Below are 24,748 nucleotides of genomic sequence, written 5' to 3'. Positions count from 1 at the left end.
TGGTTAGAAGATTCCTCTTTAAACGACAGCCATATTGACTTCTACATTAATGGTTGTACAAATTAATAATACCCTAGCTTTTAATCCTGGTCACACATTGTGAACCCCTGAAAGTTCAAGTTTAGATTCCAAGGGCTATTTTCTAATTTAAGTTCTCTCATACCAGTCCCTAACTGCAGCTGACATTAAATGGGTAGACAGCATTGGCTTATTATTGGATTAGACAAAGGTTTCTTAAACCGATGACAAAGTCTGCAGTCGTTGGGTCACAGTTATAGCCAAGTTTTCCAGATTTCTAATCGGCCTGCACTTGAAAATACAGCCAAGGACGGTAAAAAATAATGGCAAGGTGCCAAGACTAGTAATAAAGATAATATAGTGTAGTTATGCAAATTGTATTTATTCCCACACTACTCTTGAGAATGAGTAGTCTGTAAGGCAGAATACACTTCCATTATATAGAAAACTACTCCATAATCAAAGTGACATGTCACATTGCTTGGTCTGCTTTATTAGTTTATAAACTTAACTATTCCAGAGGAACTAGGTATAATGGAAGCAATTCTTCCCAATTTCCCCTGTTTTATATATAAAAAGGTTCCCTGTTTTATATTTAAAAAAAAAACTCAACAGAAATACATGCAACTTTCCACCCTGTCTCCTATAAAACATCAAGTGCAGAGTACCTGTCCATAACTTAGAGGAGACGCACAGAGGGTGTCTAATTTTGTGGATACCACACAATATATTGCATGTATAAACTGAGATAAAGATTTGCATTATTCTCAAACCTGTTAAAAGTCATCAACTTCAGGAATAACCATTACACGGTGCTACACATATCATGCCATCCTCCTGGCTAACAAAGCACAGCCTCTTCGTTAGGCATACCAAAAATGTAATTCAGAAACAACGCTAACAAACAAACACTTTAACAATTATGATGCCAAATTTAAAAAAGGCTGATGTCCATAGAGTTCAACTGTTTACTTGAAATCTTGTTTGCCACTGTTTACAAAAATGAAAAATATGAATCATCATTGAGAACAGCAACTGTTGTGTACAAGGCAGACAGTGTTTTATAGTTCAGCAGCAGATGGACTTTTTCATTTAGACGACGTTCTTCCTTGATTTCCTCATATTCTGTGACACCCAAGAGAGCTTGCTTCCAATCTTTATATACAATTTTGGGTGTCATGCGTCCCAAAAAGCCAACAGGAGAGAAACTCTGCTTTAATGAACGATAAAATTCTGCAGATTTTCAGGACACAACAGGAAGAAAAATTGCTAAATTATAATTTTCAAATGTCTATTTTGTACATAATAACGTAAATTTTAAAAAAATATTCTTTGCTTGGGTTCTTTTTTTTTAACAAAGCAGAACGGAAGTAAGAGGTGATGTTTTCCTGTTGATACACTGAAAATACTTTCTCACAAATGGATTCAAGGTCAGAAAATATGCTAATACAGATAAAAAAAACAATTAGCGTGCAGACAATACAGTGAATGTATACTGTGCAGGTAAAGGTCTCAAATAACAGCGCTGGCAGAACTTGAAAGACAAACTGTGCAAATTTCAAACTATGTAGGCATAAACAAAGTCCGGTTTCCAAAAGATCAATACAATGTTCAAGATTATAATCCTTTAAGAGACAGCCACAAACCCTACACCTTTTACTCCCATCGACATGTTTCTACCAGATTAGACAGAGTGAAAACAAATGTACATGTAGTACACAACAGAGCAAAATGTGGCGCAAATAAAAATATTGTAATTATCACTATCGTGCCTAGATACTGGAGAAAAAAGCATCATAGAGATGTCTGAATATACATCCAGGGAGTAAACTTTTCATATGAGCGTAAAAAACAACAGTAGAAAAAAAAGTACAAAGTTAAATAATCAAATTCATTGATAAAGAATGAATCGGTATGTGATGCCTCATAAATAACAATTGAATCAAACACTGAAAGGTATGCATTTACAGTGCAATAAACATAAAAATATGTAGGTTCGTCACTTCTCTTGCATGGAGAGGGAACCCAACAAGTAATGAGGGTCATCCCTGAACAGTTTTAAAACACCTGAGAAAGGTAAGGCGCAATTTAAAAACCCATTCTCAACTAGTGCCAAAAGTCCTTGATCACTGTCCAGCGTCAAAATTGCTGTCATAGATCAAAACATTTCATAATGGCATCATGATCGAACTTGAAGCTTAAAAATGTTCTGGATGAGAAAGTGAATCGACAGTGCCCACTGAATGCAACAGAATGCCCTTCAGGCTGGTCCAACACCTGGTCTTCATTGGCGCAGTACAAATCATACATTGTACCTGTTTAAAAAGAAAAAATAAATCACTTAATTTGCACTGCAAAAAATTAGAAGCAAACAGTACTTCAGGTTTAATAAGAAAAGCAGGACTACTCTTTTAAATATTTCTTGATTTGTACTCTTCTTTGGATGATCAGAAATGGAAGCCAGTCTTGGGGAACACACAATGAAACAAGAAACCCTCACCACTAAGAAGAATGAAGAGACAACATCCTTGACAAGAGTGAACAAAGCATAAGCAATTACTCAATTCTGGGGCGGAAAGTGTATTACAGCCGAGACTGACCAGAGCGCCCTTGCAAGCACTGAAAATTCTTGGCACATATGTAAAGACTTTTATATGCAGATGGAAAAAGATTTATGTGATAAAAATGCTCACTTGGATTCTAGGCATAGGCTTTTGTATGGTGATAGGAAAAAGATATAGAGGGCCCACCAGAGAAAAAAAAAATCAGGATGACGATAGGAGTGCTCTAGTAATTCAGAAATGATCTGTCTTTCCTAAATTTAAAGAACATTTTAGATTATTTTAACAGGACTGACTACTCAAGGAAGATATGCCGCATGGAAATACAAAAAAAAAAACAATACTGGAGTGGAAAACACTACTTAACTGTAACAAGTAGTTCACAGCTTGTAGTGCTGTAGATCATATTCTACATACACTTCACCCTTCTAGTGATGCTTATTAGAAAATTCTGGTATTAGTTAGAGAAACGTGAGTAAGGTGGGGATTTGTGCCCCCCGTCCTGAAGAAGGTGCTTCTGGCACCGAAACATGTCGACGCAGGTCTCCGTAGGTCGCAGCACGCCGTACCCCGTAGAGGGGTACGATGACCCCGATGATGAAGCATGACACCAAGGGGCCTGTTGGTGTGTGAGGGGACCTAAAAACATAAAGGTGTTCCCCACTGTGGAGGAGACACCCTCAATCTCAATGAGTGGATTCTAACTGTTTATTTATATATGCCCAGGGAGAATAAATCCATTCTGATTTCTCTCTCTCCCCTCTCTGATTGTTAATTGAAGTCTCACATAGGTCTGTTGAGGTTTATGTTCCTCAGGAAAGCTCCTTAGGCTGCCTTCTTGTGAACACAATATACGCTATAGGTTTTATCCAGTGTGGGGCTTATTCACAAACCAAATTTTGTTAGTATGTTTAGTAGTGCTACACATGTACTACAAAATATAATTCAAACGCGTACATGCAGAGACGTCCACCTCTCATCATTTCTATGTGGAGATCTCCGTCACAAATGTCAAGTTGTTAACACACATAGGTTTATATTTTAGTAGTAAATGTTAGCAGACAGCAAGATGTTGCCTGGAAAATGGGGAATGCTTATACCTAAATGGGAGGAGTTTAGGCAGGGACTTGTAAAAACAAATCCTCGATCCACACAGGAGGAAGTTCACTGCTATTTACAAACTGCACATTTAACCCCTTAACCCCCGTCGGCCAATGGCTCCCCACCCGCCCAAGAAAACGCCCGCACCGCGGCGGAATTACCGTCGCGGTTAACTGGTTAAAGGTACTATGGCCTAAAACAGTCCCACAACTGTAGTAAATGTACTACAGCACAGCCTTGGAGTAAATTCAGCACCAGACATGACCACTCACAAGTACTGCCATTGAAAACAATGGTGGCATGGACTGAAAATAGCACTTCCTAGGAAATAATATTTAAATAGATAACGGTGGCATGGACTGAAAATAACACTCCTTTGGAAATATTAAAATAAATAAAATGATATTGGTTTATAAAATAAATGTATACCTTTTATTTAATTAAACAAAATAAATATAATTAATAATTATTATATTTTAACCCCTCCCATGCTGGTGATGAACCCCAGCTGTCACGCTCCGCAGTGGGCATGTGCTGATGACGGCTGGGGTTCGTCACGGCCCGCCCTGCTCTTTTGTTTACCGCACAGCGGTAAAATCGCGGCCGCAGCAAAGGGGTTAAAATAATTAGGTTACTTGAATATTAAATGTTCACTAAATGTTAAATCGTTTGTTAAATTATTAGTATTTAAAAACATATATATACATACCTTTTACTAAATTTTAATAAATATTCAAGTAAAAAAAATTAATGAAGGTGGAATTTTGTTTTAATTAAATCTTTAGGGATATAATTTTTAAATTAAATAAATATATTTTAAATATTTAATAATTTATTAGGCAATTAGGTTACTTTTCTCTAACATTTTATTTTATTAATAAATATAAAAGTATTTTCACACAAAGCGGCCTATTACGATGTCAGGCGGACCATCTTGGAGAACTAGTCTGACCATCCTCCGGGCGGCGGTCCCTACCTCCTCATTATGATGTGACGGCACATGGTGCGATCGCATTCCGACATCTTCCTATGTGAGCACGTGTTACGGCCGTAAACCGGCCGTAGTACAAGCTCCCATAGGTAAATGGGAGGTGGTGTTAATCCCTGCACCCCGTGGCAAGCACCTCAAGGTGCCTGCCACAAGATGCAGGGATTAACAGGGGGCCACCAACCGGAGGCCGGAACGGAAAGTGGTCCCTGCTAGGGGCCCCCAAACACGCTTTCTGACACGGTTACCATGTCAGAAAGGCAGGCATGGAAACCCTGCCGGAAACTGTGCATTGTAATCTGGACGGCATAAATCGCAGTCTATTTGGAATAAGGGTCGGTTACGACTGGCCAACGGGCTCCTTGAGCCCTTCGGAAGCCAGCTGGAATGATCAGCCAGTTTCAATTCGGATCGGCTGAATCAAAATCAGTCGGTCGGAATTGAAACAGACTATGTCGGTCGGAATTGAAACAGACTATGTCGGTCGTAAGGCCTCCAGCCTGAGGGCGAAAGCTTTCCAACTGATATCCTAATAGGTACGTAAGAGTTTTCTATATTTTTAAAACATTTATTAAACTTTAATACCTTTTCCTATACTTTACTAGAGGAAGATCTCTGCCCCTGTGGCTGAGACCCCCGCCTCCATGTAGTAACTTTACACTTCCAATTCCTGGTGCGGGAGGCTCCACCAGGAGGAGGTGACATGTACTGCACCTAGCACTAATTTCGAAAAGGTGAATAGCAAAATAGTGTAAAGTTACTAATAAGTGCAGTAGTTCACTTTCGCAGGAGTACATTTATATGTGTAAATTTACCTCTGTGAATAGAGCCCATAGAGTTTACCTTTAGCATAACAGAGTGGACAATCCACCTTGAAAAATCCAGATTTAACACTGGTTGCCAAGATGCAGTGAGGCAAAAGCAACAAATAGTTGCTTTGTTTTTTCGACTGCAAGAGGGCGACCTAGATAAAACAGGGGAGTCCTTTTGACATCTAAAATTTAAAAGACCTTACCGCGATTAAGGCTTTGGAAAAATATCATGATAAGTCAACAGACTGATTGACATAGAAAGTTGAGACCACATTTAGTAAAAAAAAAAAAAAAAGAAGATGGGTGCCTAGTACTACTGTGTGGAAAATAACGAAATTGATGTACATAAGCAGCGTTCATTTGCCCTTTCCCATTCCCTTCCCTGTACGTTAACCCCACCACTCCGCCAGTAAAAGCCCGTGCCCACATGTACCTGATAGCCATTTTTAGGCACCATGGCCTTTTGCCCGCTCATCGGAATCCCCGGCTTCCCTCCTGCACGTATTTGAACCCCCCCCCCTCTCACATACATAGACCATGAAACCCTCTCATTCTGCGCAACCCTGCTATGAAAAGCAACCCTCCTGCTTGACCCACGCAAAGTCCCCCATTTTCTCTTGAAGACGCATCCCTCACCTCAGCTGATATAACCCCCCAGCTGTATCTGACTGCCCCGTTCTCTCATGTACGGGTCATAAGATCTCTCTCTCTCTGTGCGACTCTGTCCCTGTGCGCACCCTGGCTCTCCCCTCCTCCGTCACTTGGACAAGTCATAAACCTCCTTCTTCTGCAAGACCCTGTCCTTGGGAGTCGCGGCCGCGCCTGACCAACACCTCCTTTCCTTTCATGAATAACCCCTCTGTTAGTGAACCCTCCCTCCGCGATGGACTATCCACACATGTCCGAGGCCATCATCTAAGCCGGGAGACACTGTTTACTGCCCCTTATTGTATGAAATCGCTCCTCCTCAAAGGACCCACTATTGATCCTGGCCTCCCCACCCCCTGGGCTGCGATCAGGCGCACATATCCCAAGAATCGGCGGAACACTCAGCTGTTTGATTACCCCCTCCTCCTATCAGCAGGTCAAGGGCTTGTATTGTGGATACATGTGGGGTGGGATTGACACGAGGATTAGGGGGATGTCGTTTTCTTGTTTCACAATGCCGTTGTTGCAATAAGGAATGTTTTGTAAGGTATAAAAGGCGATGCCTCTGAGAACTTGGCAGAGCACCTCCCGAAAGACACTGTGTTTCGTGTCCGAAATGACAGGCTCTCCTCATGAGTAATAAATCCTGTTCTTGTGATTCCGGCTTCCAGCGCCCGTCTCTTTATTTGGTAACTATTCAGAATGGGAACTAAGAGGCGTCTTGCGCTAGCAGCCTGGGCATCGGTTGTCATATGGGCTGACTTTTCCACAACTGTATCCTTTTGAATCTGCAAGAGTAGCCCTTTGTTTAACAGAGCCTGAAGTTCACACTTTCCAAGCTGGAAAGTGATGACAACCAAGGACAAAACTTTCCTTGAGAAGAACTGAAGAAGGAAAGAATGGAGAAGTTCGAATGGGGAACTACACAGTTTAACCCTTCTATGAAAGCTTTTATGTCAGCGACTTAAAAAAAATGACTGGTGTTCTGTTTTGAACATGTGTAGAAATTGCAGATAAATGAAAATGTATGGACATATGGCTAAACAGGGTAGCAAAAACAGTGCATTTAAGGGGATTGCCATCTTGGGTATTGCAGTAGTTCAAATAGTATTTCCATTTAGTTGTATAACATTCACTAGCACTCAGCAGTCTAGCGTCCTTTATAAGTTTCATACTTTCCTGTGGAGTTGCTTCTCAGGTGCCAGATTGTGAGAGTGTGGGACCTGGCATTTGCATCAAGGAGATGGCCTTGTGGCTGATCGAGCGAATCTGGACACAGGGGCAGTCTTTAATGTGGATCTAGGGATATCTCCAAAATTAAGGGTATCATGTGTGGACATACCAACACTGCAGCGATGAGAATGGATGAGCTCTTGCCTCCTTTTAGACACCACATAAGGGACTGCAAAACTAGTGGGTTGTAGGTTGATTTTTGGTGGGTTGGCAAAGTCCAAGCAATATAGATGCCTTTACATTTTGTGTTTATCTTGTCACATTTGCCAGTGCTTCAAAGACAGAGGTCACATGCCAACCTGTGTCTTCTGACAAATAGCCGTTTATTATTTTAATTTGAGGGATTGGTGTTTACTTTTCTTTCTCTGAAGGCAAAGTGAGAGGAGTTTTTAAAGTGAATTATGTGACAATGTTGCTGGGCTACAGGGAGTATGAAACGAAAGTTGTAGGATGTTTGTTGTAACACACAACAAAATGTTAAAACCTGCATGCATTCATCAGTTAGGAAAGGAAAAATGAATGTATTTTTTGGTTATTCTGAAGTGTACCAGAAACAGATATGTTATTAGAATCTAAACAAAATCAAGATATCTTATTTAGGGATGCACAAATGAAGTCACAAAAACCTAATTTCCACACATTATTATTATAGGTTATGGAAATGTGCTGTCTGTAAATGGCAATGCACTACCACGAGAAGCTTTAGTTATACTGAAAAGAATCGACCCTCCTCGTATCCATTAAATGGTAGGTGACTATGGAACGTTTAGCGTTCTAAAATGTGGGCCATAGTTCTAAAATGTTTGGGAACCACGGTTCTAAAACGTTTGAGAGCCACTGCTCTATATGTTTGATAAGTGAATGCTATATTATATAAATACCCTGTTTTACTCCTACAATACCATCAATTTCAATACACTTTAAGAGAGTGGAATTTGGTGGCAATTGTAACTTCAATTTTCTACTTCTATTTGCATCTGAGAATATTGAATTTTCTCTAGGCACATAAAACACCCAGGATAGATACATAAATAATGGCTGTGCTGCCTTGGTGGTTCTTAGATATTGTTGGAGACTTTATATGTTTGATTAGAGGGTGTTATTGCATATATTCTTTTTTACCCTTAAATTGCATTTTTTGCAAATACACTTGAAGATGGAGGAATTACATTGTCATTTCTTAAATCAATTTTCTATTTCCAGCTTTGAACGCTAATCTACATTTTTTCTGGGTTTATAAACCCTAGTAGTAGGAATGTAAAAAAACGGCCGTTTGAACTTGCAGCAGGATTGAACCTGCAACACCCAAATCTTTGACTCAGTTGTGTATAGATTGTTTGCATAGCAAATGTACAGTGCGGTTAATTATTAAGGTTATGACTATAGGAGACTATGTTTTACTTCTGCATGATGTTACAATTTAAGGTATGCTTGTTGAAGCTCTTTGGCGCTAGAGGAGCATCACGTGACATTACATGATTAAATTAGTAATACAATATGTTTTAAATTCTGATTTTGCTTCAGGTATTGAGTGGTAGAGTTTGTTTACTTCAGGATGCACAGGTTAAGGATTTATACTGGATGTACAAATACGTGCCACTATACTATAGCAACCTCTTTGAACTAACTGTCCCAAGATAAGACCATTAAGCCAAGAGCAGTACTTCTCGTTTTAGTATTACCTTACTAACTATTTAATTTACGTGGGTTAACTGTCACAATTTCAACAAGTTAATGGCAGAATATAGCTAAATATTAAGCAATTTATCGATTCACACACATTGATTTTACCGTCATTTATTTTCCAAGATGATTCACTCTTTCTAACAGTTTTTCTTTCTCCCATTGATCACAGTATTTCCATCCCTAGTGTTGATACAAATCTATGATTGTATAGGAAATTATGGGCAGGACAGTGCCATATCAATTGTTAACCTATAAACGTTTTTGCTATTATGGGACTGTTATAAACAGACTTTTTGAGAATATTCATGGTGAGTAGTCAGAATAGGTTGGTTATCTTGGAATACTCATTGTCAAAGAACTATCATCAAAGGTGGATTACGAAATGAGCGTAACACCTATTATGTTTGATTTAGAGTGACACAATACATCAGTATATAATACCAGTGCCAGAACGGATTTAACTGGTGTTACTTTTACATGAATCGTACTATGGGACATTGATTGAAAGAAAAATCATGTCTATTTATTATACTAGTTTTAACAGCAAATTTACTTAGTCAATAGACTCAGTGATTATGAGTACAGCAGTCTTCTCGAATTTGAAATGCTGTACAAGTTTGAGACCAATAGAGGGTATAGAATCAATCTGCCCTCATTTTTGGCCTCTTCAAGTGGAAGATCATAGTATGCCTCTGATGGTGGATACTTTCCTTTTTGAATGAATTATACCATACATAAAATGGGGTTTGAAACCTTCTTCCCCACTCTAGATTCATAGATCCTGATTTATTTGGTGTTCAAATAAAAAGAGTTGTGATTATAAAAATGAGTATTACTGATTGCATTTATTTGGGGTTCTACCGCTTGGATCATTCTACGTGATGGATTTTCTTCATGCACACAGATTGGGAAGTGTTAATACATAGGGAGTTTTATTACCTGTATTATATCATAGAGTATAACATTTAAAAAAAACTGTTAAAACAGAGGCTACGTGAATTAATGAATTGTTAATGGAATTTTTTTAATCGTTTATTATGATGGCTATTTGCTCAATAGATGTGAGTAACTGTTAAATTTGAGATTAATATGCACTATACACAATGAAGTAATATATTTGTCGTTTTTCCTCTGCTGCTTCAGAACAAATGAAAGATGATCACATTGTTTATAATAATGATGAAATACTACATTTAGATTTCAGAGTGCTAGATGAAATTAGCTAATATAAAGATTATTTTCATTTATTTGTGTATGAACATATGTAACATTTATTTTATATGCATTTGTGCAGCCCTGAAGAAGTACCATGTGGGACCAAACTCACTAGTTCGGCTGACTACATTTTTAAGATGACCATATTTGAGGGTGTTTCATCCACTTCATATTTGAACTGCAATATCATACAGGTTTTTCTCACCATGAATTTAAAAAAGACCTCGGACCAAAAATAAAGCATAGATATGGGTGCAACAAAGCTCCTTGTGCAGAACCAACTGAGTAATATCCAACTCATAACCCACAATTTCTTCTCTAAAGCAGCCTCGTTTTTTAAAAGATTTTTTTTTTTTTAATTAGGCTCCTGGTAAACTGAGGGCGAGGAATTAAAGTATCTAGCTCCTCATCTTATTTTTGGCCAGTTTCAGTCGCACACTGCTCGCAATCTTGGGGTCCCCTGATTATCTTGTGGGCATCATCATAAAGCAGTTCACAAATAACACCCTAATAAAATTTTTCTTTTTTAATTGGCTTTTTGTTGGTTCAGTGTACCACAGCCTTTACAGTCTCCAGATCTTTTTTGATTTTGTCCAGTATGTTATCTACCTATGGGCCAAACATCTTCACCACCGAACAATAAAATTAGGAGATGCTGTTAGATCTCTGAAAGGTATACCGAAATGAGCCACCACGCGTGAAACTGAATGAGGACACTAGTTTTTACTTGGTGGGAGGTTGTATCTGCAAAATCCAAAGTGTAGCGGATTCTAATGTTGGAAATTATGTTGCACTCCTGGAAAAATCAGGCAGATTGGCATGCTCTTGTTAAGAGGAAGAAGTTGCCTACAATGGCTCAGGCTTCAGCAGGGAAATACCAAATATGGCCTATTCGAACCTGCTCTTATGATCATTTCCAATGATGGCAAGACCTCCAATCATGATGACTTGCCTAGCTTTCTGTGCACAGTTGACTGTACCAATGGATGTAGTGACCTTCTACCGAAATGAAGACGCCACAGAGAACATGACTGGAGCTGAGTTACAGTGAATGACATTTCCGCCAAACAATCTACTAAAGAGATAGAAGTTATGCATGTTGCGTCTTTCTGTGTCCTCATGTAGGCTGTCCTTTAGCTCAGCAATGGGGTGCGTTTATCTCCCTCTGTCTATTCTACTCTCCACCCATGTCCCTACAGTGACATTTCTTTCTCGTACCAAAGACCGGGCTTTTTCTGTTCCTTTATTTATTGAGAATGTACTGTGTTACTTACCCGTCTCCACATCCCCACGTTTCCCAAGTGTGCCGACTATTATGCATGCTTTCTACTTGGGCTTCCCTCTTATTCTTACCCACTTTTTGATGGTCTTTACCCAAAATGATTAATCTGTATGCCATTGCCAACCTCCTGGACGGTTAGCTTACGAGACTGGCCCACAATTTAATTTTTTTAAATTGTTCCTGATAATCTGACAAATATTTCATTCCGCCACAGATCGCACATAGGCATATGTGTATAACATCCCTGACCTCTGGTGCATCTCGCCTAGCCTCTAAATGTGTCAGTTATGCAAACCCTATATTTTGTTGGCTGCTCGCCACAAACTGGTTCTTTCTTCACTCCATCAATTTTGTGCACTGACCAATAGTGGTTCTGACACATCCAGTCTGCTGGAGGTACGCTCGTTATACTAACTACTAGAATGCCATTTTGGCATCCAAAAAGGTAAAAATGTCCCTTGGTGTCCAAGGCTTTGGTCCTTTCAATACCTTTCTTACACCACTACAATGCTTAACGACTTTATTTTTGATTGGATCACCGATATGAAACCGGACGGTTTTACCTTAATACTCACTGTAAAAAACATACCCTTTTTAAGGGTTATAGATCCAGTAGTGGCTACTACCAGACGGGAATGATGTTTTTTCAAGAAATAAAACACTATCCTCGGAACGGACGACCGCCGCCTAACCTGTGTCCCCTTCCTTTCTCCAGTCCGTCGGGCAGCAAGAAGCACCCGGTAAACAGGTTCCCTTGGGCCAATCACAATGCTGCAGTGCAGCGTTGCGATTGGTCTGATCACAGTGGATTTGCGCTGAGACTGGAACAGGAAGCCAGTGCATGTTCCTCACCAGACTGTGTAATGCAGCCTGGTAGGAACATGCAAAGTGCGCATGAACTGTTTGGTCGGCCCAACAGCGCCGACCAAATAGTTCATGCGCACTTACCATTCCTCCCCTGCTCTAGCCGTCCCACATTGAACAATGCCGCTGACTGCATGCAATGGGAAAAATCAAACGCTAATAACAACAGTTATTGTCATTTTATTTTTCCTTTTTGCGCAGTGGGGCAATACTCCTCAGCCTTAGTGGAGGAGCTGCCACTGTAAAGATTTTTTGTCTGATACACTTAGAACAGAATGTGTTTCAAGATAATTTCTACTCTACCTGTATGAATTCACCCTCCAATCACAGGCTGGTTATGACTCCTAACAAATTTTGATTGCAGGTCAGTTATTGATAGTCTGAATCAGGAAAAAATATTTGTTTGGCTAAATTCTTGACACTTCAACCCTGAACTATTACCACATCTTTTGAATGGTCATCTGATTGGTTATCAAGTAATCCATCTTACCTGCACTTGCACATAAAGAGATGCAAAACTCATTAGCAAACCACTGTATCAGATTCAGGGGGATTTAGCTGAGAACATCTTTATGATTTTCATATTAATTCAAGGTTGCCTTTTCAGCTCCCTGAAGATCTTCTCCATAACCTGCTTCCTCTTTGTATTCTTAACTCCTCTTCTAAGTCTATCGTAACAAGGAATGTCTGATCATCATTAGGAATGTGTTGAACATTCATCTACTCATCTCAGTGAATCCCTGGAGAAGGCTGCTATTTTCTATAGGTTTGAGCAAAGTTCACTATAGATAAATGAAACAGCCCTCTTTATGGGAAACCATGTATTACAGAGGTTGTCCTCCATAACAGACTGGATGACAAACTACAAGACGATCAGTCTAAAAGGTGCTGAAAGATTCTGTTCAAATGCTGTAGTCATTTGTTAAAGGTGGCTTCATCAGTAAAAAGGGTGACAGACGATCTCCTTGGTAGGCAAGATCTTTATGGCAGGGGCCTACAAATTTTACATGGTGTTAACAACCGAGCTAACCATGCTCACGTTAATGACGCGATCAATAGTGGTTTTTTATGTTTCTTTTTATTATTTTCAGCTTCTAAAGGTAAACAGTAACACGAACACATGGAATTCTCCAGGCAGCGTACAATATAGCACATGCAAGTAATGGCAGTGCAGTTGTTTAAAGCAGGGCTTTGCCAAGTAATGGATACGTCCTTTCTATAGCCAGGCGAGAAGAGTACTCTGGTCCAAAGTTATGACAGGGACATCCTTAGGTCAGTATCCTCGGGTGTTGAGCCAGGGCAGCACTCCCACCATTGTATGTCTGAACAGCCTCATGCAGCGTCTCTAAGTTCTTCCCATTGTCCCCTATCTGGAGAGTATTTTTGGGGGCAGCCCTGTGTCTAGTAGATCACTTCCTAGGCGTGCATGTACCAGTCTACACTGCACGCCTTGCAGTGTTTATTAGCTGACCAGAGGTTCCAAGAAGAAGCGTACCTATGGAAGATATTCTTTATGCCCACCCGGGCCATGTCCATAGTATGCATTATGGGTGAGGCATAGGGTCTTAAACAAGACTCTACGGTCCACCGGGAGCCAGTGCAGCAAACAGAGAGAAGATGAGACCGAATGACGCTTGGGAAGATTCAGCACCAGCCTTGCAGCGGCATTTTGCACCAGCTGAAGGCGGCGCAGCTGACCCTTGTTAATTTTCAGATAAAGGGCATTGCAGTAGTCCAGTCTGGCCAATATTAAGGCCACAACCACCTTTTTACGAGCTTCAAGTGACAAAAGCTGGGAAATTTTTCTTATGACTCGAACAAGTCCAAAACAAGTGGCCACTGTTCTGTAGACCTGACGAGTCATGGAAAGGCAGTCATCAACCACCACTCCAAGATTTTTCTCATGGGAGACAGGAGTGGGACAGGTACCCAGGAAATTGGGCCACCACTCGCTCGACCAGATGTCAGAGTTGTCCCCAAAAATCAGGACTTTTGTCTTCTCGCCATTTAATTTGAGGTTGTTTTGAACCATTCATGATGAGACAGCTGTCATAAAGTCTTTAAAGTTTTGCGCAGAGTCCCTGATATTTTGTGTAATACAGACCATGATCTTAGTGTCGTCCGCATAAGACGGCACCTCCACCCCAAATAATTTCACCACCCATGCCAGCGGGGCCACGTAGATATTAAAGAGGGCGGGGCTCAAGGAGGAGCCCTGAGGCACTCCACAGACAAGGGGGGAGGACTCAGAGTAAAAATTGTCCATTCGAACGGTTTGAGACCGCTGACTAAGGAATGAAGCAAGAAGGTCCAGGGCCCGGCCCCCAACCCCTATCTCCTTGAGACACTCCACCAGCTCCAAAGGGAGACAGGGTGTCGAATGCGGCGGTAAGGTCGAGTAACATAAGGGGAGTGGTGTGCCCTGCATCCACCTGAATTCGAATATTATCCAAAACCGTGTAGGGAGTGGTCTCCGTACTATGAGCCCGTCTGAACCCATGTTGGGAACTGTCCAGGATCTGGTGGTCCCTCAGATAAGCACTCAGGTGTGAGTTCAGATGGGATTCATGGATTTTAGCAGGGAGTGGCAGAAGGGAAATGGGACAGAAGTTTTTTTAATTTAGAGGATCTAAGGAAGGCTTTTTTAGGATGGGCCTAACCACCGCAGCCTTCCAGATCAGAGCATATTGGCCCGAAGATATGGCTAAGTTCAGGACAGTCGTGAGATGCGGGATCAAAGCCACCTTGGCCATTTTCACGACTTTAAGGGGACAGGGATCCAAAGGTGTCCCGGATTTGAGACTTTCAAGCAAGAGGTCTACAGTTTCGGGTGATAACATCGGAAAAGCACAAAAACGTGCCGAAGTCATTTTACTAAAACAGCTTTTCGGGAGAGTTTCAGAAGAGGCATCAGGTGTCTGACTGGCATTTAGAATCTCAAACTGATCATAAATATCGGAGATCTTAGACCAAAAGAAGGAAGATAGGCTGTCGCAGAGCTCCTGTGAAGGCTTCACTTTATCAGCGACTGTAGGAGAAGCAAGGGAGTTAAAGAGCTCCTTAGGAGGGGTGATATCCCCTGTGATCTTGGAGTAGTATCTTTCCTTTTCCTCAATTATAGCTGCTTTATATGCCTTCAGACATTGTTTATGTGACTCCCTGCCAGAGAGAGCCAAATCCTTCCACCAGTATCTTTCCTTCCTTCTGCACTTTTGTCTCATATTTCGTAGACGATCAGAGAACCAAGGAGCGGAGGGTGTATTCCTGGCCAGATAACACAGTTTTTTGGGGGCAAGAGAGTCCATCATAGCAATAATTTTTTGGGAAAGATTTCCCGCAGCCGTATCTACATTATGAAGGTCCAATTGCTGGAAGTTAGGGAGAGCAGTGGCGACCGCTTTTGTAATTTGTAATTAGAGTAAGATTTCGTTTATCAACCACTTTCAAAACAGCCCTTTGAGAGCTACCTAAAGTAGTGGCCCTTAATTCAAAAGGAACTGCAAAGTGGTCTGACTACGATAGCGGAAAGGGCGGGCGCGCCCTCCAGGATTCGATCATCATTCGAAAAAATCCCGTCGAGGGTGTGGCCCGCAATGTGAGTGGGGGTATTCACTAATTGTGGAAGGCCGCAACCATTCATACATTCTAGTAAAGTTTGGGTGTCATTGTTCATATTATTTTCTAAATGGAAGTTGAAATCCCCGAGGAGCGTGTAATTCGTACGCTCGAGATAAGGCTCTAAATGTTTGCTTAGATCATAGCTAAACAAGGCCCTCGGGCCAGGTTGCCTGTGGCACAGAATCCCAGAGAAACTTTCTGTGGGAGTGGAATTTATAGAAAAATATAATGCCTGATAGGGATCAAGAGCGGAGGTCAGCGGTTCTGACCGACTGGTGAAAGTATCCCTAACCAGGATACCTAAACCTCCTCCACGTCGACACTCCCTGTCCAGTCTAGTGAGGCAATACCCCGACGGAATAGACTCTACCAGCTCATGACCAGAAGAGTCATTAGCCCATGTTTCAGTGAAGAAAACCCAGTCAGGGGTATGTTGGAGAACAAAATCTTTAAAGGCGATATTGTTCTTGATCAGGGACCTAGAGTTAAGGAGGAAACCCTGCAGAGACCTCTGCGTTTGCGTATGATAAGCTCTGGCAGGCAAAGAGGAGGGGCTGGTCCCTTCTCCTCCTTAAGGCAAAAGCCACACCAACTACAAGAGAAGGGTCCTTTCTTGAACAGCATTTCTGCTTTCAAGATGTGTTCACAGAGCGGCGGATTGCTCTTCCCAATGTCCAGCAGATCCCCCCTTGAGTACCTTAGTTTGGATACAGGTTCTGGTTGCAGAGGGGCAGCATCCCCGGCATCCGGCGCTGACTTGGCGCGGACGGGAGCAGACGGGCTTGTCTTTGGCGCGCCTTCGGCACGTCCGCTGCGCGGAGCCCAGGGCATGCTGCTTAAGTGGAAGAGAAAAAGCTGCACATTAGGGCGCAAAACCAACAGTCTCCGCCCCTCGACCAGCCGGCCGAGGATCAAATGGCGCCACCTAAGCACCCTCCACACAAACTGTAGAAACCGTGGTGGACCGGGGTGCGCGGCAAACTTAAGGCTTCCTAGTAATCAGGTAAGCAGTATCAGCATCAAATGAAAGTTTAAAAGGCAAGTTTAAAAATGTATTAGCAGCACACAACAGTACATTTTAAAATGCGTGGGGACAGGAGGAACCCCGTAAAACAAAGGAGTAAGCAGGACCGGAGTACCTGCAGGCTTCTGACAGCTCCGCAGCCAAAGTGACGTGCTAAATATAGAGATTGTGCGCATTAGAGCGCTAACCCCGCAGTCTCCGTCCCTTGACCAGCCGGCCGAGGAGCAAATTGCGCCGCCTAAGAGTCACCAAAGAGTTGTGGGTGTTAGTGATCAGCGTTCTGTATATTTCAAATATGGTGGGTTTTTGCAGTGGCACTGCCAAAAGTCTGCTGTCCAAAGGGGATTCATCTTCAAAGGGGTCCAGGAGGGACCTGTACTTAGTCAGTGAGTGTTTAAGTTGTATGTAACTGAAGCGCTGGGTCTCCGCCAGTTCATAATGTTGTTGGAGCTCGTCAAATGTTAATAGCCCCTCTGAGCCCCACACATTCTCCAGTTTGGCTATGCCCACTTCTGAGCACCTACTAGAGTCAGGAGGTCTGCTTTCAGGGCACAGTCCTACAGGAGTTATTCTAATGTGATTTTATCCTGCCACCCTAATGTCCAATTAGCCCCCTCGAAATTTTCATGGCTCTGGTGGTCAGAATTGGCCTCCAACTCAGGACCTCCCCACCATATAGTTCACAGGGATTTCCCCACAGCGTCATGGCTCTCTTATCCGCTTGAACTAAGAGTTCTTGCAAGCCAATGAATGTCTATTCATTAATTATGAGTTGAAAGGCTCAGTAATATAGTTTTAAATCTGTAAAGGCTATGCCTCCGTCGTATGGGGATCTCAGTAGTGTATGTAGTGTTATCCTAGGAGTGCCCAATCCCTTAGCAATGACCTTGTGACACTATTGGCCGTTTGGAAATATAAGCTTGGGACCTCATAGGTTTTATTCCTCAACATATAGAAACATTTGGGTAGGGAGATCATTTTATTTAGGGCAGCCCAATCCATTAGGAACATCAGGGACAATATGAGTTACCTCCAGTGATCTACGCCTATCTTAAATTCCTCCAGTATACTGCCTAGATTCGGATGCATAAAGACTGTTTGGCACCTAGTAACGTAGCCTCCTAAATACGTAAACCCTTTAGCTGTCCATTGTAGGTGGCTCCTTTAAGCCACGCGGGGGACGGGAGGGGGCGTCAGAGTCAGCAGGAATGTTACCAATTTGTGCCAGTTTGTGTGGACCCCTGCATATTCTCCAAAGTTATTGAGCATTCCCAACAGCCTGTGGATGGAGTGTACTGGATCCGTTACATAGAGAAGCATTTCATCTGCATACAGGGAGATGCCATCGTCCCAGTCCCCTTCCCATTTGATACCACACAGTTGGGAATCGCATCGCACCTAATTAGCCAGGGGCTCTAATGCCAGGACATATAACGGGGAAAGAGGACATCCCTATCTTGTTCTTTGATGCAAACAGAAGTTAGCGTTTGGAGGTCTTGAACAAAAATCTACGAATCTGACTGGGCATAACGCACTCTGGACCGGTAAAGGCACTCTAAATGATAGGCGAAGGCTTGGGCAATGTCCAATCGTGACTCGAGGAGGTGGCCCTAGGTTGTCTGTATAACTCTGACCCTTGTTGCCCCTTCTCCTGAGTGCAAGACATGCCAACAGCTTGCACGCCTTGATGCCCAACTCATAGGTTGTGTTGCTTAGCACAAAACAGCGCTTTTGCTTCCTCCTCTACCACATGCCTGTATTCTTCTCCAAGAAGTTATATACAGTGGGACTGCTCTTTTTGTGGGTTTCAGATGTTGCTTGCCTTCTCTACGACCAGCCGGTGTTCTAGGTCTCTCACCTGCCCTTTTTATCGTCACCTACCAGTTGGGATGGCAATAGGTTGTCTCCATGCTGCCACTTTATAGGCTTCTCACAGGGCCACTTCAAATACCACCGACCACGAGTTCTCTTTGAAGTAGCATTTGGTGGTTTGTCTCATTTGTGTCCTGGCATTCCAGTCCAGCAGAAGAAAACAAGTTACTTACCTGTAACTTTGCTTCCCCAGTATTGGTAACTTTCATAGATTCCCATGCTTTTGTATCATTCCCCGTCGTCGGAATGGGAGCTCGGTAACAAAATAACATAGCAGTAGGTAGAAAAGATCTTGTGGAATGCGCCCTAATTCTGCTGGTCAGCAGCTTACCCGCTGTCGAATGGCAATGGAGAATGGCACTGAAAATCCAGCTCGCAATACTTTGTTTTGAAAGAGGGAGGCCCTTGTGAGGACCACCAAAAGCAATGAACGATTGGGAAGATTTACGGAATCCTTTGGTGCGATCCAAATAAAATTTCAAGCACAGTTGTACATCCAGAGAATGCAGTGACTTCTCCTCTGGTGTGGAAGGGTGAGGAAAGAAAGATTTAAGAATAACTGGCTCATTCAAGTGAAAGTCCGAGGGCACCTTGGGTATGAACCTCTGGTTAGTTCTTAAGATTACTGTATTCCTTTTGAATTGGAGAAACGGTTCCTGAATTGTGAGAGCCTGCAACTCCCCAATGCGTCTTGCCGATGTGAGGGCAAGAAGGCGAGCCAATTTCCATGAAAGGAATTTCATGTCAGTTCGATGTATTGGTTCAAATGGGTCTTTCATGAGCTGTGTGAGGATCAAATTCAGTTGCCAAGTAGGAGGCGGAGGCCTCACCGAGGGATAGACACGGAACAATCCTTTAAAAAACTGTTTAATTATCCTAGAAGACCAAAGAAAAAGGTCCAGACGCAGAACTTCTGTACCGATAAATCGCTGCCAAGTGAACTTTTATGGATGAATGGGCCAGCTAACCTTAGCTAAGGACAAAAGATAAGGCAGAAAAAAGTTAATGAGGTTGAGAAGAGAAAGGGTCAACACCTTCTTTCCTGCACCAAATGCAAAACCTTTTCCATTTGGAACGGAAAGTCTTATTCGTGGAAGGAGCTCTAGCCTGGGAGAGAACCTCTCTTATTTCTTTTGAGATGGGAAGGTTCATGAATTCTCGCTGCTCAGGAGCCATGCTCTCAGGTGCAATGAAGATGGATCCGGATGCCAAATTTGCCCCTCTGACATTGTGAGAAGGTCCGGAATGGTTCACAAGGGGAGAGGAGGAACAAGCGACAACAGATGGAGTTCCGTGAACCAGAACTGTATCGGCCAAGCAGGGGCTATCAAGACTATCTTGCATGGCTCCACTTTGATCTTCCCGATAAGTCTCGGGATCATTGGAATGGGGGGAAAGGCGTAAATAAATGTCCCTGACCAGGCTATCGAAAATGCATTCCCCAATGATCCTTGTTGGTGAAGCCTGCCTGCATAAGACCGGCATTTCTTGGTGGTCGGTGTGGCAAATAGATCTATTGCAGGCTTGCCCTACTGTTGGAAAACCTTGTCCAGAACTCGCTGGTTCAGTTCCCACTCGTGACTGACTGAGGAAAGCCTGCTTAGTCTGTCGGCATTTTCGTTTAAGATCCCTGGCAGATGTTCTGCCTGCAGTGAAATCCCGTGAAGGATCGCCCATTCCCAGATTTCTTGAGCTTCCAGAGATAACGGGAGAGAGCTGGTTCCTCCTTCCTTGTTTATGTAATGCATGGCCGTGGTGTTGTCCGTCCGGATGAGAACCTTTGAACCTCCTAGTCGAGGGAAAAAAGCTTGAAGAGCCAGTTTGATTGCCCTGAGTTCCAAGAGATTGACGTGAAGCAGACTGTTCTGAGGTGACCAATGTCCACTGATATGCAGATCCTGCAATACTGCCCCCCAGCCTTCCAATGACGCATCCGTCGTCACAACCTGAGGAGACGGATCGCTTACGAAGGATAGACCTTGGGACAAGTTCTCCTGCTTTGTCCACCACTAGGCAGCTTTTCTCATTGCCGAGGTGATGGTCACTTTGTCGTCGAACGAACCGTGAATCTGTCTCCACTAGATGTCCAGCTGCTCCTGAAGAGGACGCATTTTCAATCTGCAGTGTGGAATTAGAGGAATGCAGGAAGAAATCACTCCTAGAAGAGATTTGTAACAGCGTACTGAAAGACACCTTCTTCTTCTTAAGGCTAGCGCCATGGTTTGTAGTCTTTCCTGCCTCTCCAAGGTTGGGAAAGCTTTTTTGAGATTCGAGTCCAAGATGGCCCCCAGGAAGCGAGCAGTCCTGGACAGAACCAGGGGGGACTTCTCCTTGTTTAGAGTGAGACCCACATTCTGAAACAGGTTTGTACATGTGTCAACCGCTTCCCTCGCGGCCTCCCTGGACGGAGCCTTCAGCAACCAGTCGTCCAGGTAAGGGAAGACTTGAAAGTGATTCTTCCGTAGAAACGCTGCAACCGGTACCAGCACCTTGGTGAAGCTTCTTGGGGCTGAGCGAAGACCAAAGGGTAAAACCCTGAATTGAAAGTGGCTCTTGGCTACTGTAAAACGTAGAAACCTTCTGTGTGCTGGGTGAATCAGTATGTGAAAGTATGCGTCTTTAGATCGAGTGTAGCCATGAAATCCCCTGGATTGATGAGACGTAGTATGTCTTGAAGTGAGACCATCCGGAAAGATAGGGAGATGAGATAGATGTTGAGCTCCCTGAGATCTAAAATGGAGCGCCATTTCTCTAGCGTCTTCCTTATCAGGAAGAATCTGGAATATAATCCTTTTCCTCTTTGGGTGGAGGGGACCGGCTCTATAGCACCTTTCAGGAGCATCTGATGAACTTTGAGCCGCAGAAGACGCAGATGTTTCGATGGGATGGAGGTCGGGTGCTTGGATGGTGGGATTTGTGTAAATTCCAAAGTATGGCCCTTTCAAATGATGTTTAGCACCCAACGATCTGATGTTATCTTGGACCAATTCTGAAGGTATAGGACACCCTGCCTCCTACTGATGATCTTGCGGAGGTGGGCACAGTAGAAAGAGCCAGGAAGCTGCAATTGTCGTTTGGATGTTTCACGTCCTTGGCGAGTTTGCATTCCTCTATTATTAGATCTTGAGAAATTTGAGGACTGGCCTTGTCTTTGCTGATAAGGCTGGCTGTACTGTTGCGAACCTGAGCCATATGATGAGTACCGTTGCTACTGGTAAGAGTCTCTGTACGTGGTACTCTGGCCTCTGGAACCTATGAATGGAGCTTTTCGGTACTGAAGCGTACCCAGAGACTTAGCTGTATCAGTGTCCTGGAAAGTTTCATTTATAAACTTTCCAAACAATGCCTCTCCATCGAAAGGTAGATCCAGGATCTTATTCTGGATTTCGGGTCTGAACCAAGTCGCCTTGAGCCATCCCTGGCGACAAAGGACTGCAGCACCAGCCAATGAACGAAAAGCTGTTGTGGCGATGTCCATGGCACAATCTATAATTTCAATTGACGTTGCTTCCCCTACTTGTAAAATCTTCTTCGCCTCTGTTTTTGATTCTGGAGGAAGTTGATCCAAATGTGGCGAAACGTCACACCATAGTTGGCGATCGTACCTGCCCAATATAGCCAAGGCATTTGCTGCCCACATCAAAAGACTATCCATTGAAGAGAACCTCTTCCCGGCGTTGTCTAACTTCCTGCCCTCTTTATCTGGAGGAGTTGTCAAAGGAGTTGAAGGGTTGCGTGACTTCCTTTGTTCCGCTTGAGAAATTACAGAGTCCGGTTTTGGGTGCCCCGTCAAAGACGCCGGACCATCCTCAGGTGCTTTGTATTTTTTGTCGAAGTGCAGTAGTACAGGGACCACCGTCACTGGATTCTTCATTGCCTTAAGGCCTTCATCCCAAACATGTTGGATAATAGGGATAGATCTAGTAGTCTTTTTATAAGGCTCTTTAAAGTCATATAAAAAACATTCGGTGGCAACAGAAGGCATTGGTAGCTTGAATCTGCCAGCCGCTCTCTCCATCAGCTTATGGAACCCCCTATATCCGCTGGCGGGGAGTACACCGAATCCGGACATGGTGAAGCTGGGTCCGGGATGACATACTTGTCCCATTCTACACCTTGATCAGATCTGCCATCAAAGTTTTGATCCTCATCGAGGAATCATCATGAGTGTCCAGTGGTATCATAGGTACCTGTGGAACCGGTGTCTGCGGCTGTGATGTCACCTGAGCCGGCAATTCTGGAGAAATCAGTGCAGGAGCCACAGGGACAGGCAGGGCTTGCGTAGTCGGAACAGCAGCAGGCTGTGAACATCTAGATTTGTAATCCTGCAGCATGTTGTGGAGATCCTGCAAGAGAGAAGATGGTACAGACACCATGGCTTGCCTCAAATACTGTTGTGGCTGGGCAGAATGATGATACCCACATTCCTGCTGGTACTCCCCTTCGGAATTCGTCTCCTGGCATTTAACCAGAAGCTGAGATGGACTGTTTGCATAACCATAGGAGTCCTGATTGTCATCATCTGATTCGTCATCTTCCTCCTCTAACAGCAGAGCTGGAGGCAAGGGGGTAACTCTCCTAGGAGACGTCATGTCAGGTGTAATTTGTCTCATAGAAATAGTAATACTTTCCGTTGACGACAGAATCGTCGACGAGGAGCTGAATGTGGCAATACTGCCATCGTCGTTGACGGAGTAGACTTCGTCGACGAATGAACAATCGACGACGAAATGGACGTCGTCGACGCCGAGACCATCGACGCTCCTGCTGTCGTCGTCAATGTTGTCGTCGTCGAAGCCCTCAACGCGACACCGTCGTCGACGAACTCTTCGTCGTCGCTGCCGTCGTCATCTTCGTCGACGTGGCTGACACGGTCGTTGACGACTCCGTCGTCGCCGACGATCCCGTCGACGTCGATTGTAACGTGGATGGGCCCGTCGACTGTACCATTTTAAGCTTAGGCTTCCACGCCTTCGTCGACGAAGCCTTCGTCGATGAAGCCTTCATCTGCGTCATCGACGACTTGGAACTTCTATCAGACTTCCCAGAAGACTGATAAGAAGGTCTTTTGAAGGCTGGATCAGTCTTCCTCTCAGTAGAAGGTGTAGATGGTCCTTCCCTCTCCTTTTTACCATGGCTCTCAGACTCTCTGGGGGTCTTTTTGAGGCCTTAGATGAACGCTCCATAGAAGAAGGGGAAACCCTACCCATTTTGACTGACCTTCTTGTAGAGGAGTCTGAAGAAGAGCCTTCACTGTCACTGGAGACTGTGTCTTTTCTGGACTTCAGCTTCTGGAGCCAGGTAAGAAGCCTACCCTCACGATCCCGGAGGGTCTTGGTAGAAAAGGTGCGGCAGATCTTGCAGTCCGCAGCCTTATGATCAGGATAGGATAGAGGCAATAAATACAATCTTTATGCTTATCCTCAACAAACAATATTTTCTTGCCACAGGTCGACGAGGAGCTGAATGTGGCAATACTGCCATCGTCGTTGACGGAGTAGACTTCGTCAACGAACGAACAATCGACGACGAGATGGGCGTCGTCGACGCCGTCGACGCCGAGACCATCGACGCTCCTGCTGTCGTCGTAGTCGTCAATGTTGTTGAAAAGGGCCTTCTTCTCCTTATCAGACATCCTGGAAGGGACAGCCAACATTTCTGAAGCGAAATCCTGAAGAAAACTTCTGCAAAGAGTAGAGATTGAGCAGAGCTCAAAGAAGACTCCCTAAGCACAACGTGCGGTAGAAAATCTGAGGCTCTGAGGTTCCTTCAGGAGGGTTCTATGGGGTGAGGCTCTTCTGATTGGCGGATGCTTAGTTTGGTCTC

General features: G+C 43.5%; 1 protein-coding gene across 2 annotated transcripts in view; it reads right to left on the bottom strand.

Moving 5' to 3' along the window:
* Positions 1 to 622: 622 nt before the first annotated feature.
* The window catches only part of DCP2 (decapping mRNA 2), a 295,860-nt gene continuing 271,734 nt past the window's right edge, over positions 623 to 24,748 (bottom strand). For both annotated transcript variants that reach the window (XM_086961031.1, XM_086961032.1), the window contains one exon: positions 623 to 2,333. In XM_086961031.1, the coding sequence (XP_086817157.1) occupies positions 2,170 to 2,333 (164 nt within the window). In that variant the 3' untranslated portion in view covers positions 623 to 2,169. The remainder of the gene's footprint in view (positions 2,334 to 24,748) is intronic.

This window comes from Lissotriton vulgaris, chromosome 3_1 (assembly GCF_964263255.1).
Source record: "Lissotriton vulgaris chromosome 3_1, aLisVul1.2, whole genome shotgun sequence".
In the NCBI taxonomy this organism is placed as follows: domain Eukaryota; kingdom Metazoa; phylum Chordata; class Amphibia; order Caudata; family Salamandridae; genus Lissotriton; species Lissotriton vulgaris.
Note: the sequence above shows the minus strand (reverse complement) of the source record. Positions and strands in the feature narration are given on the sequence as shown.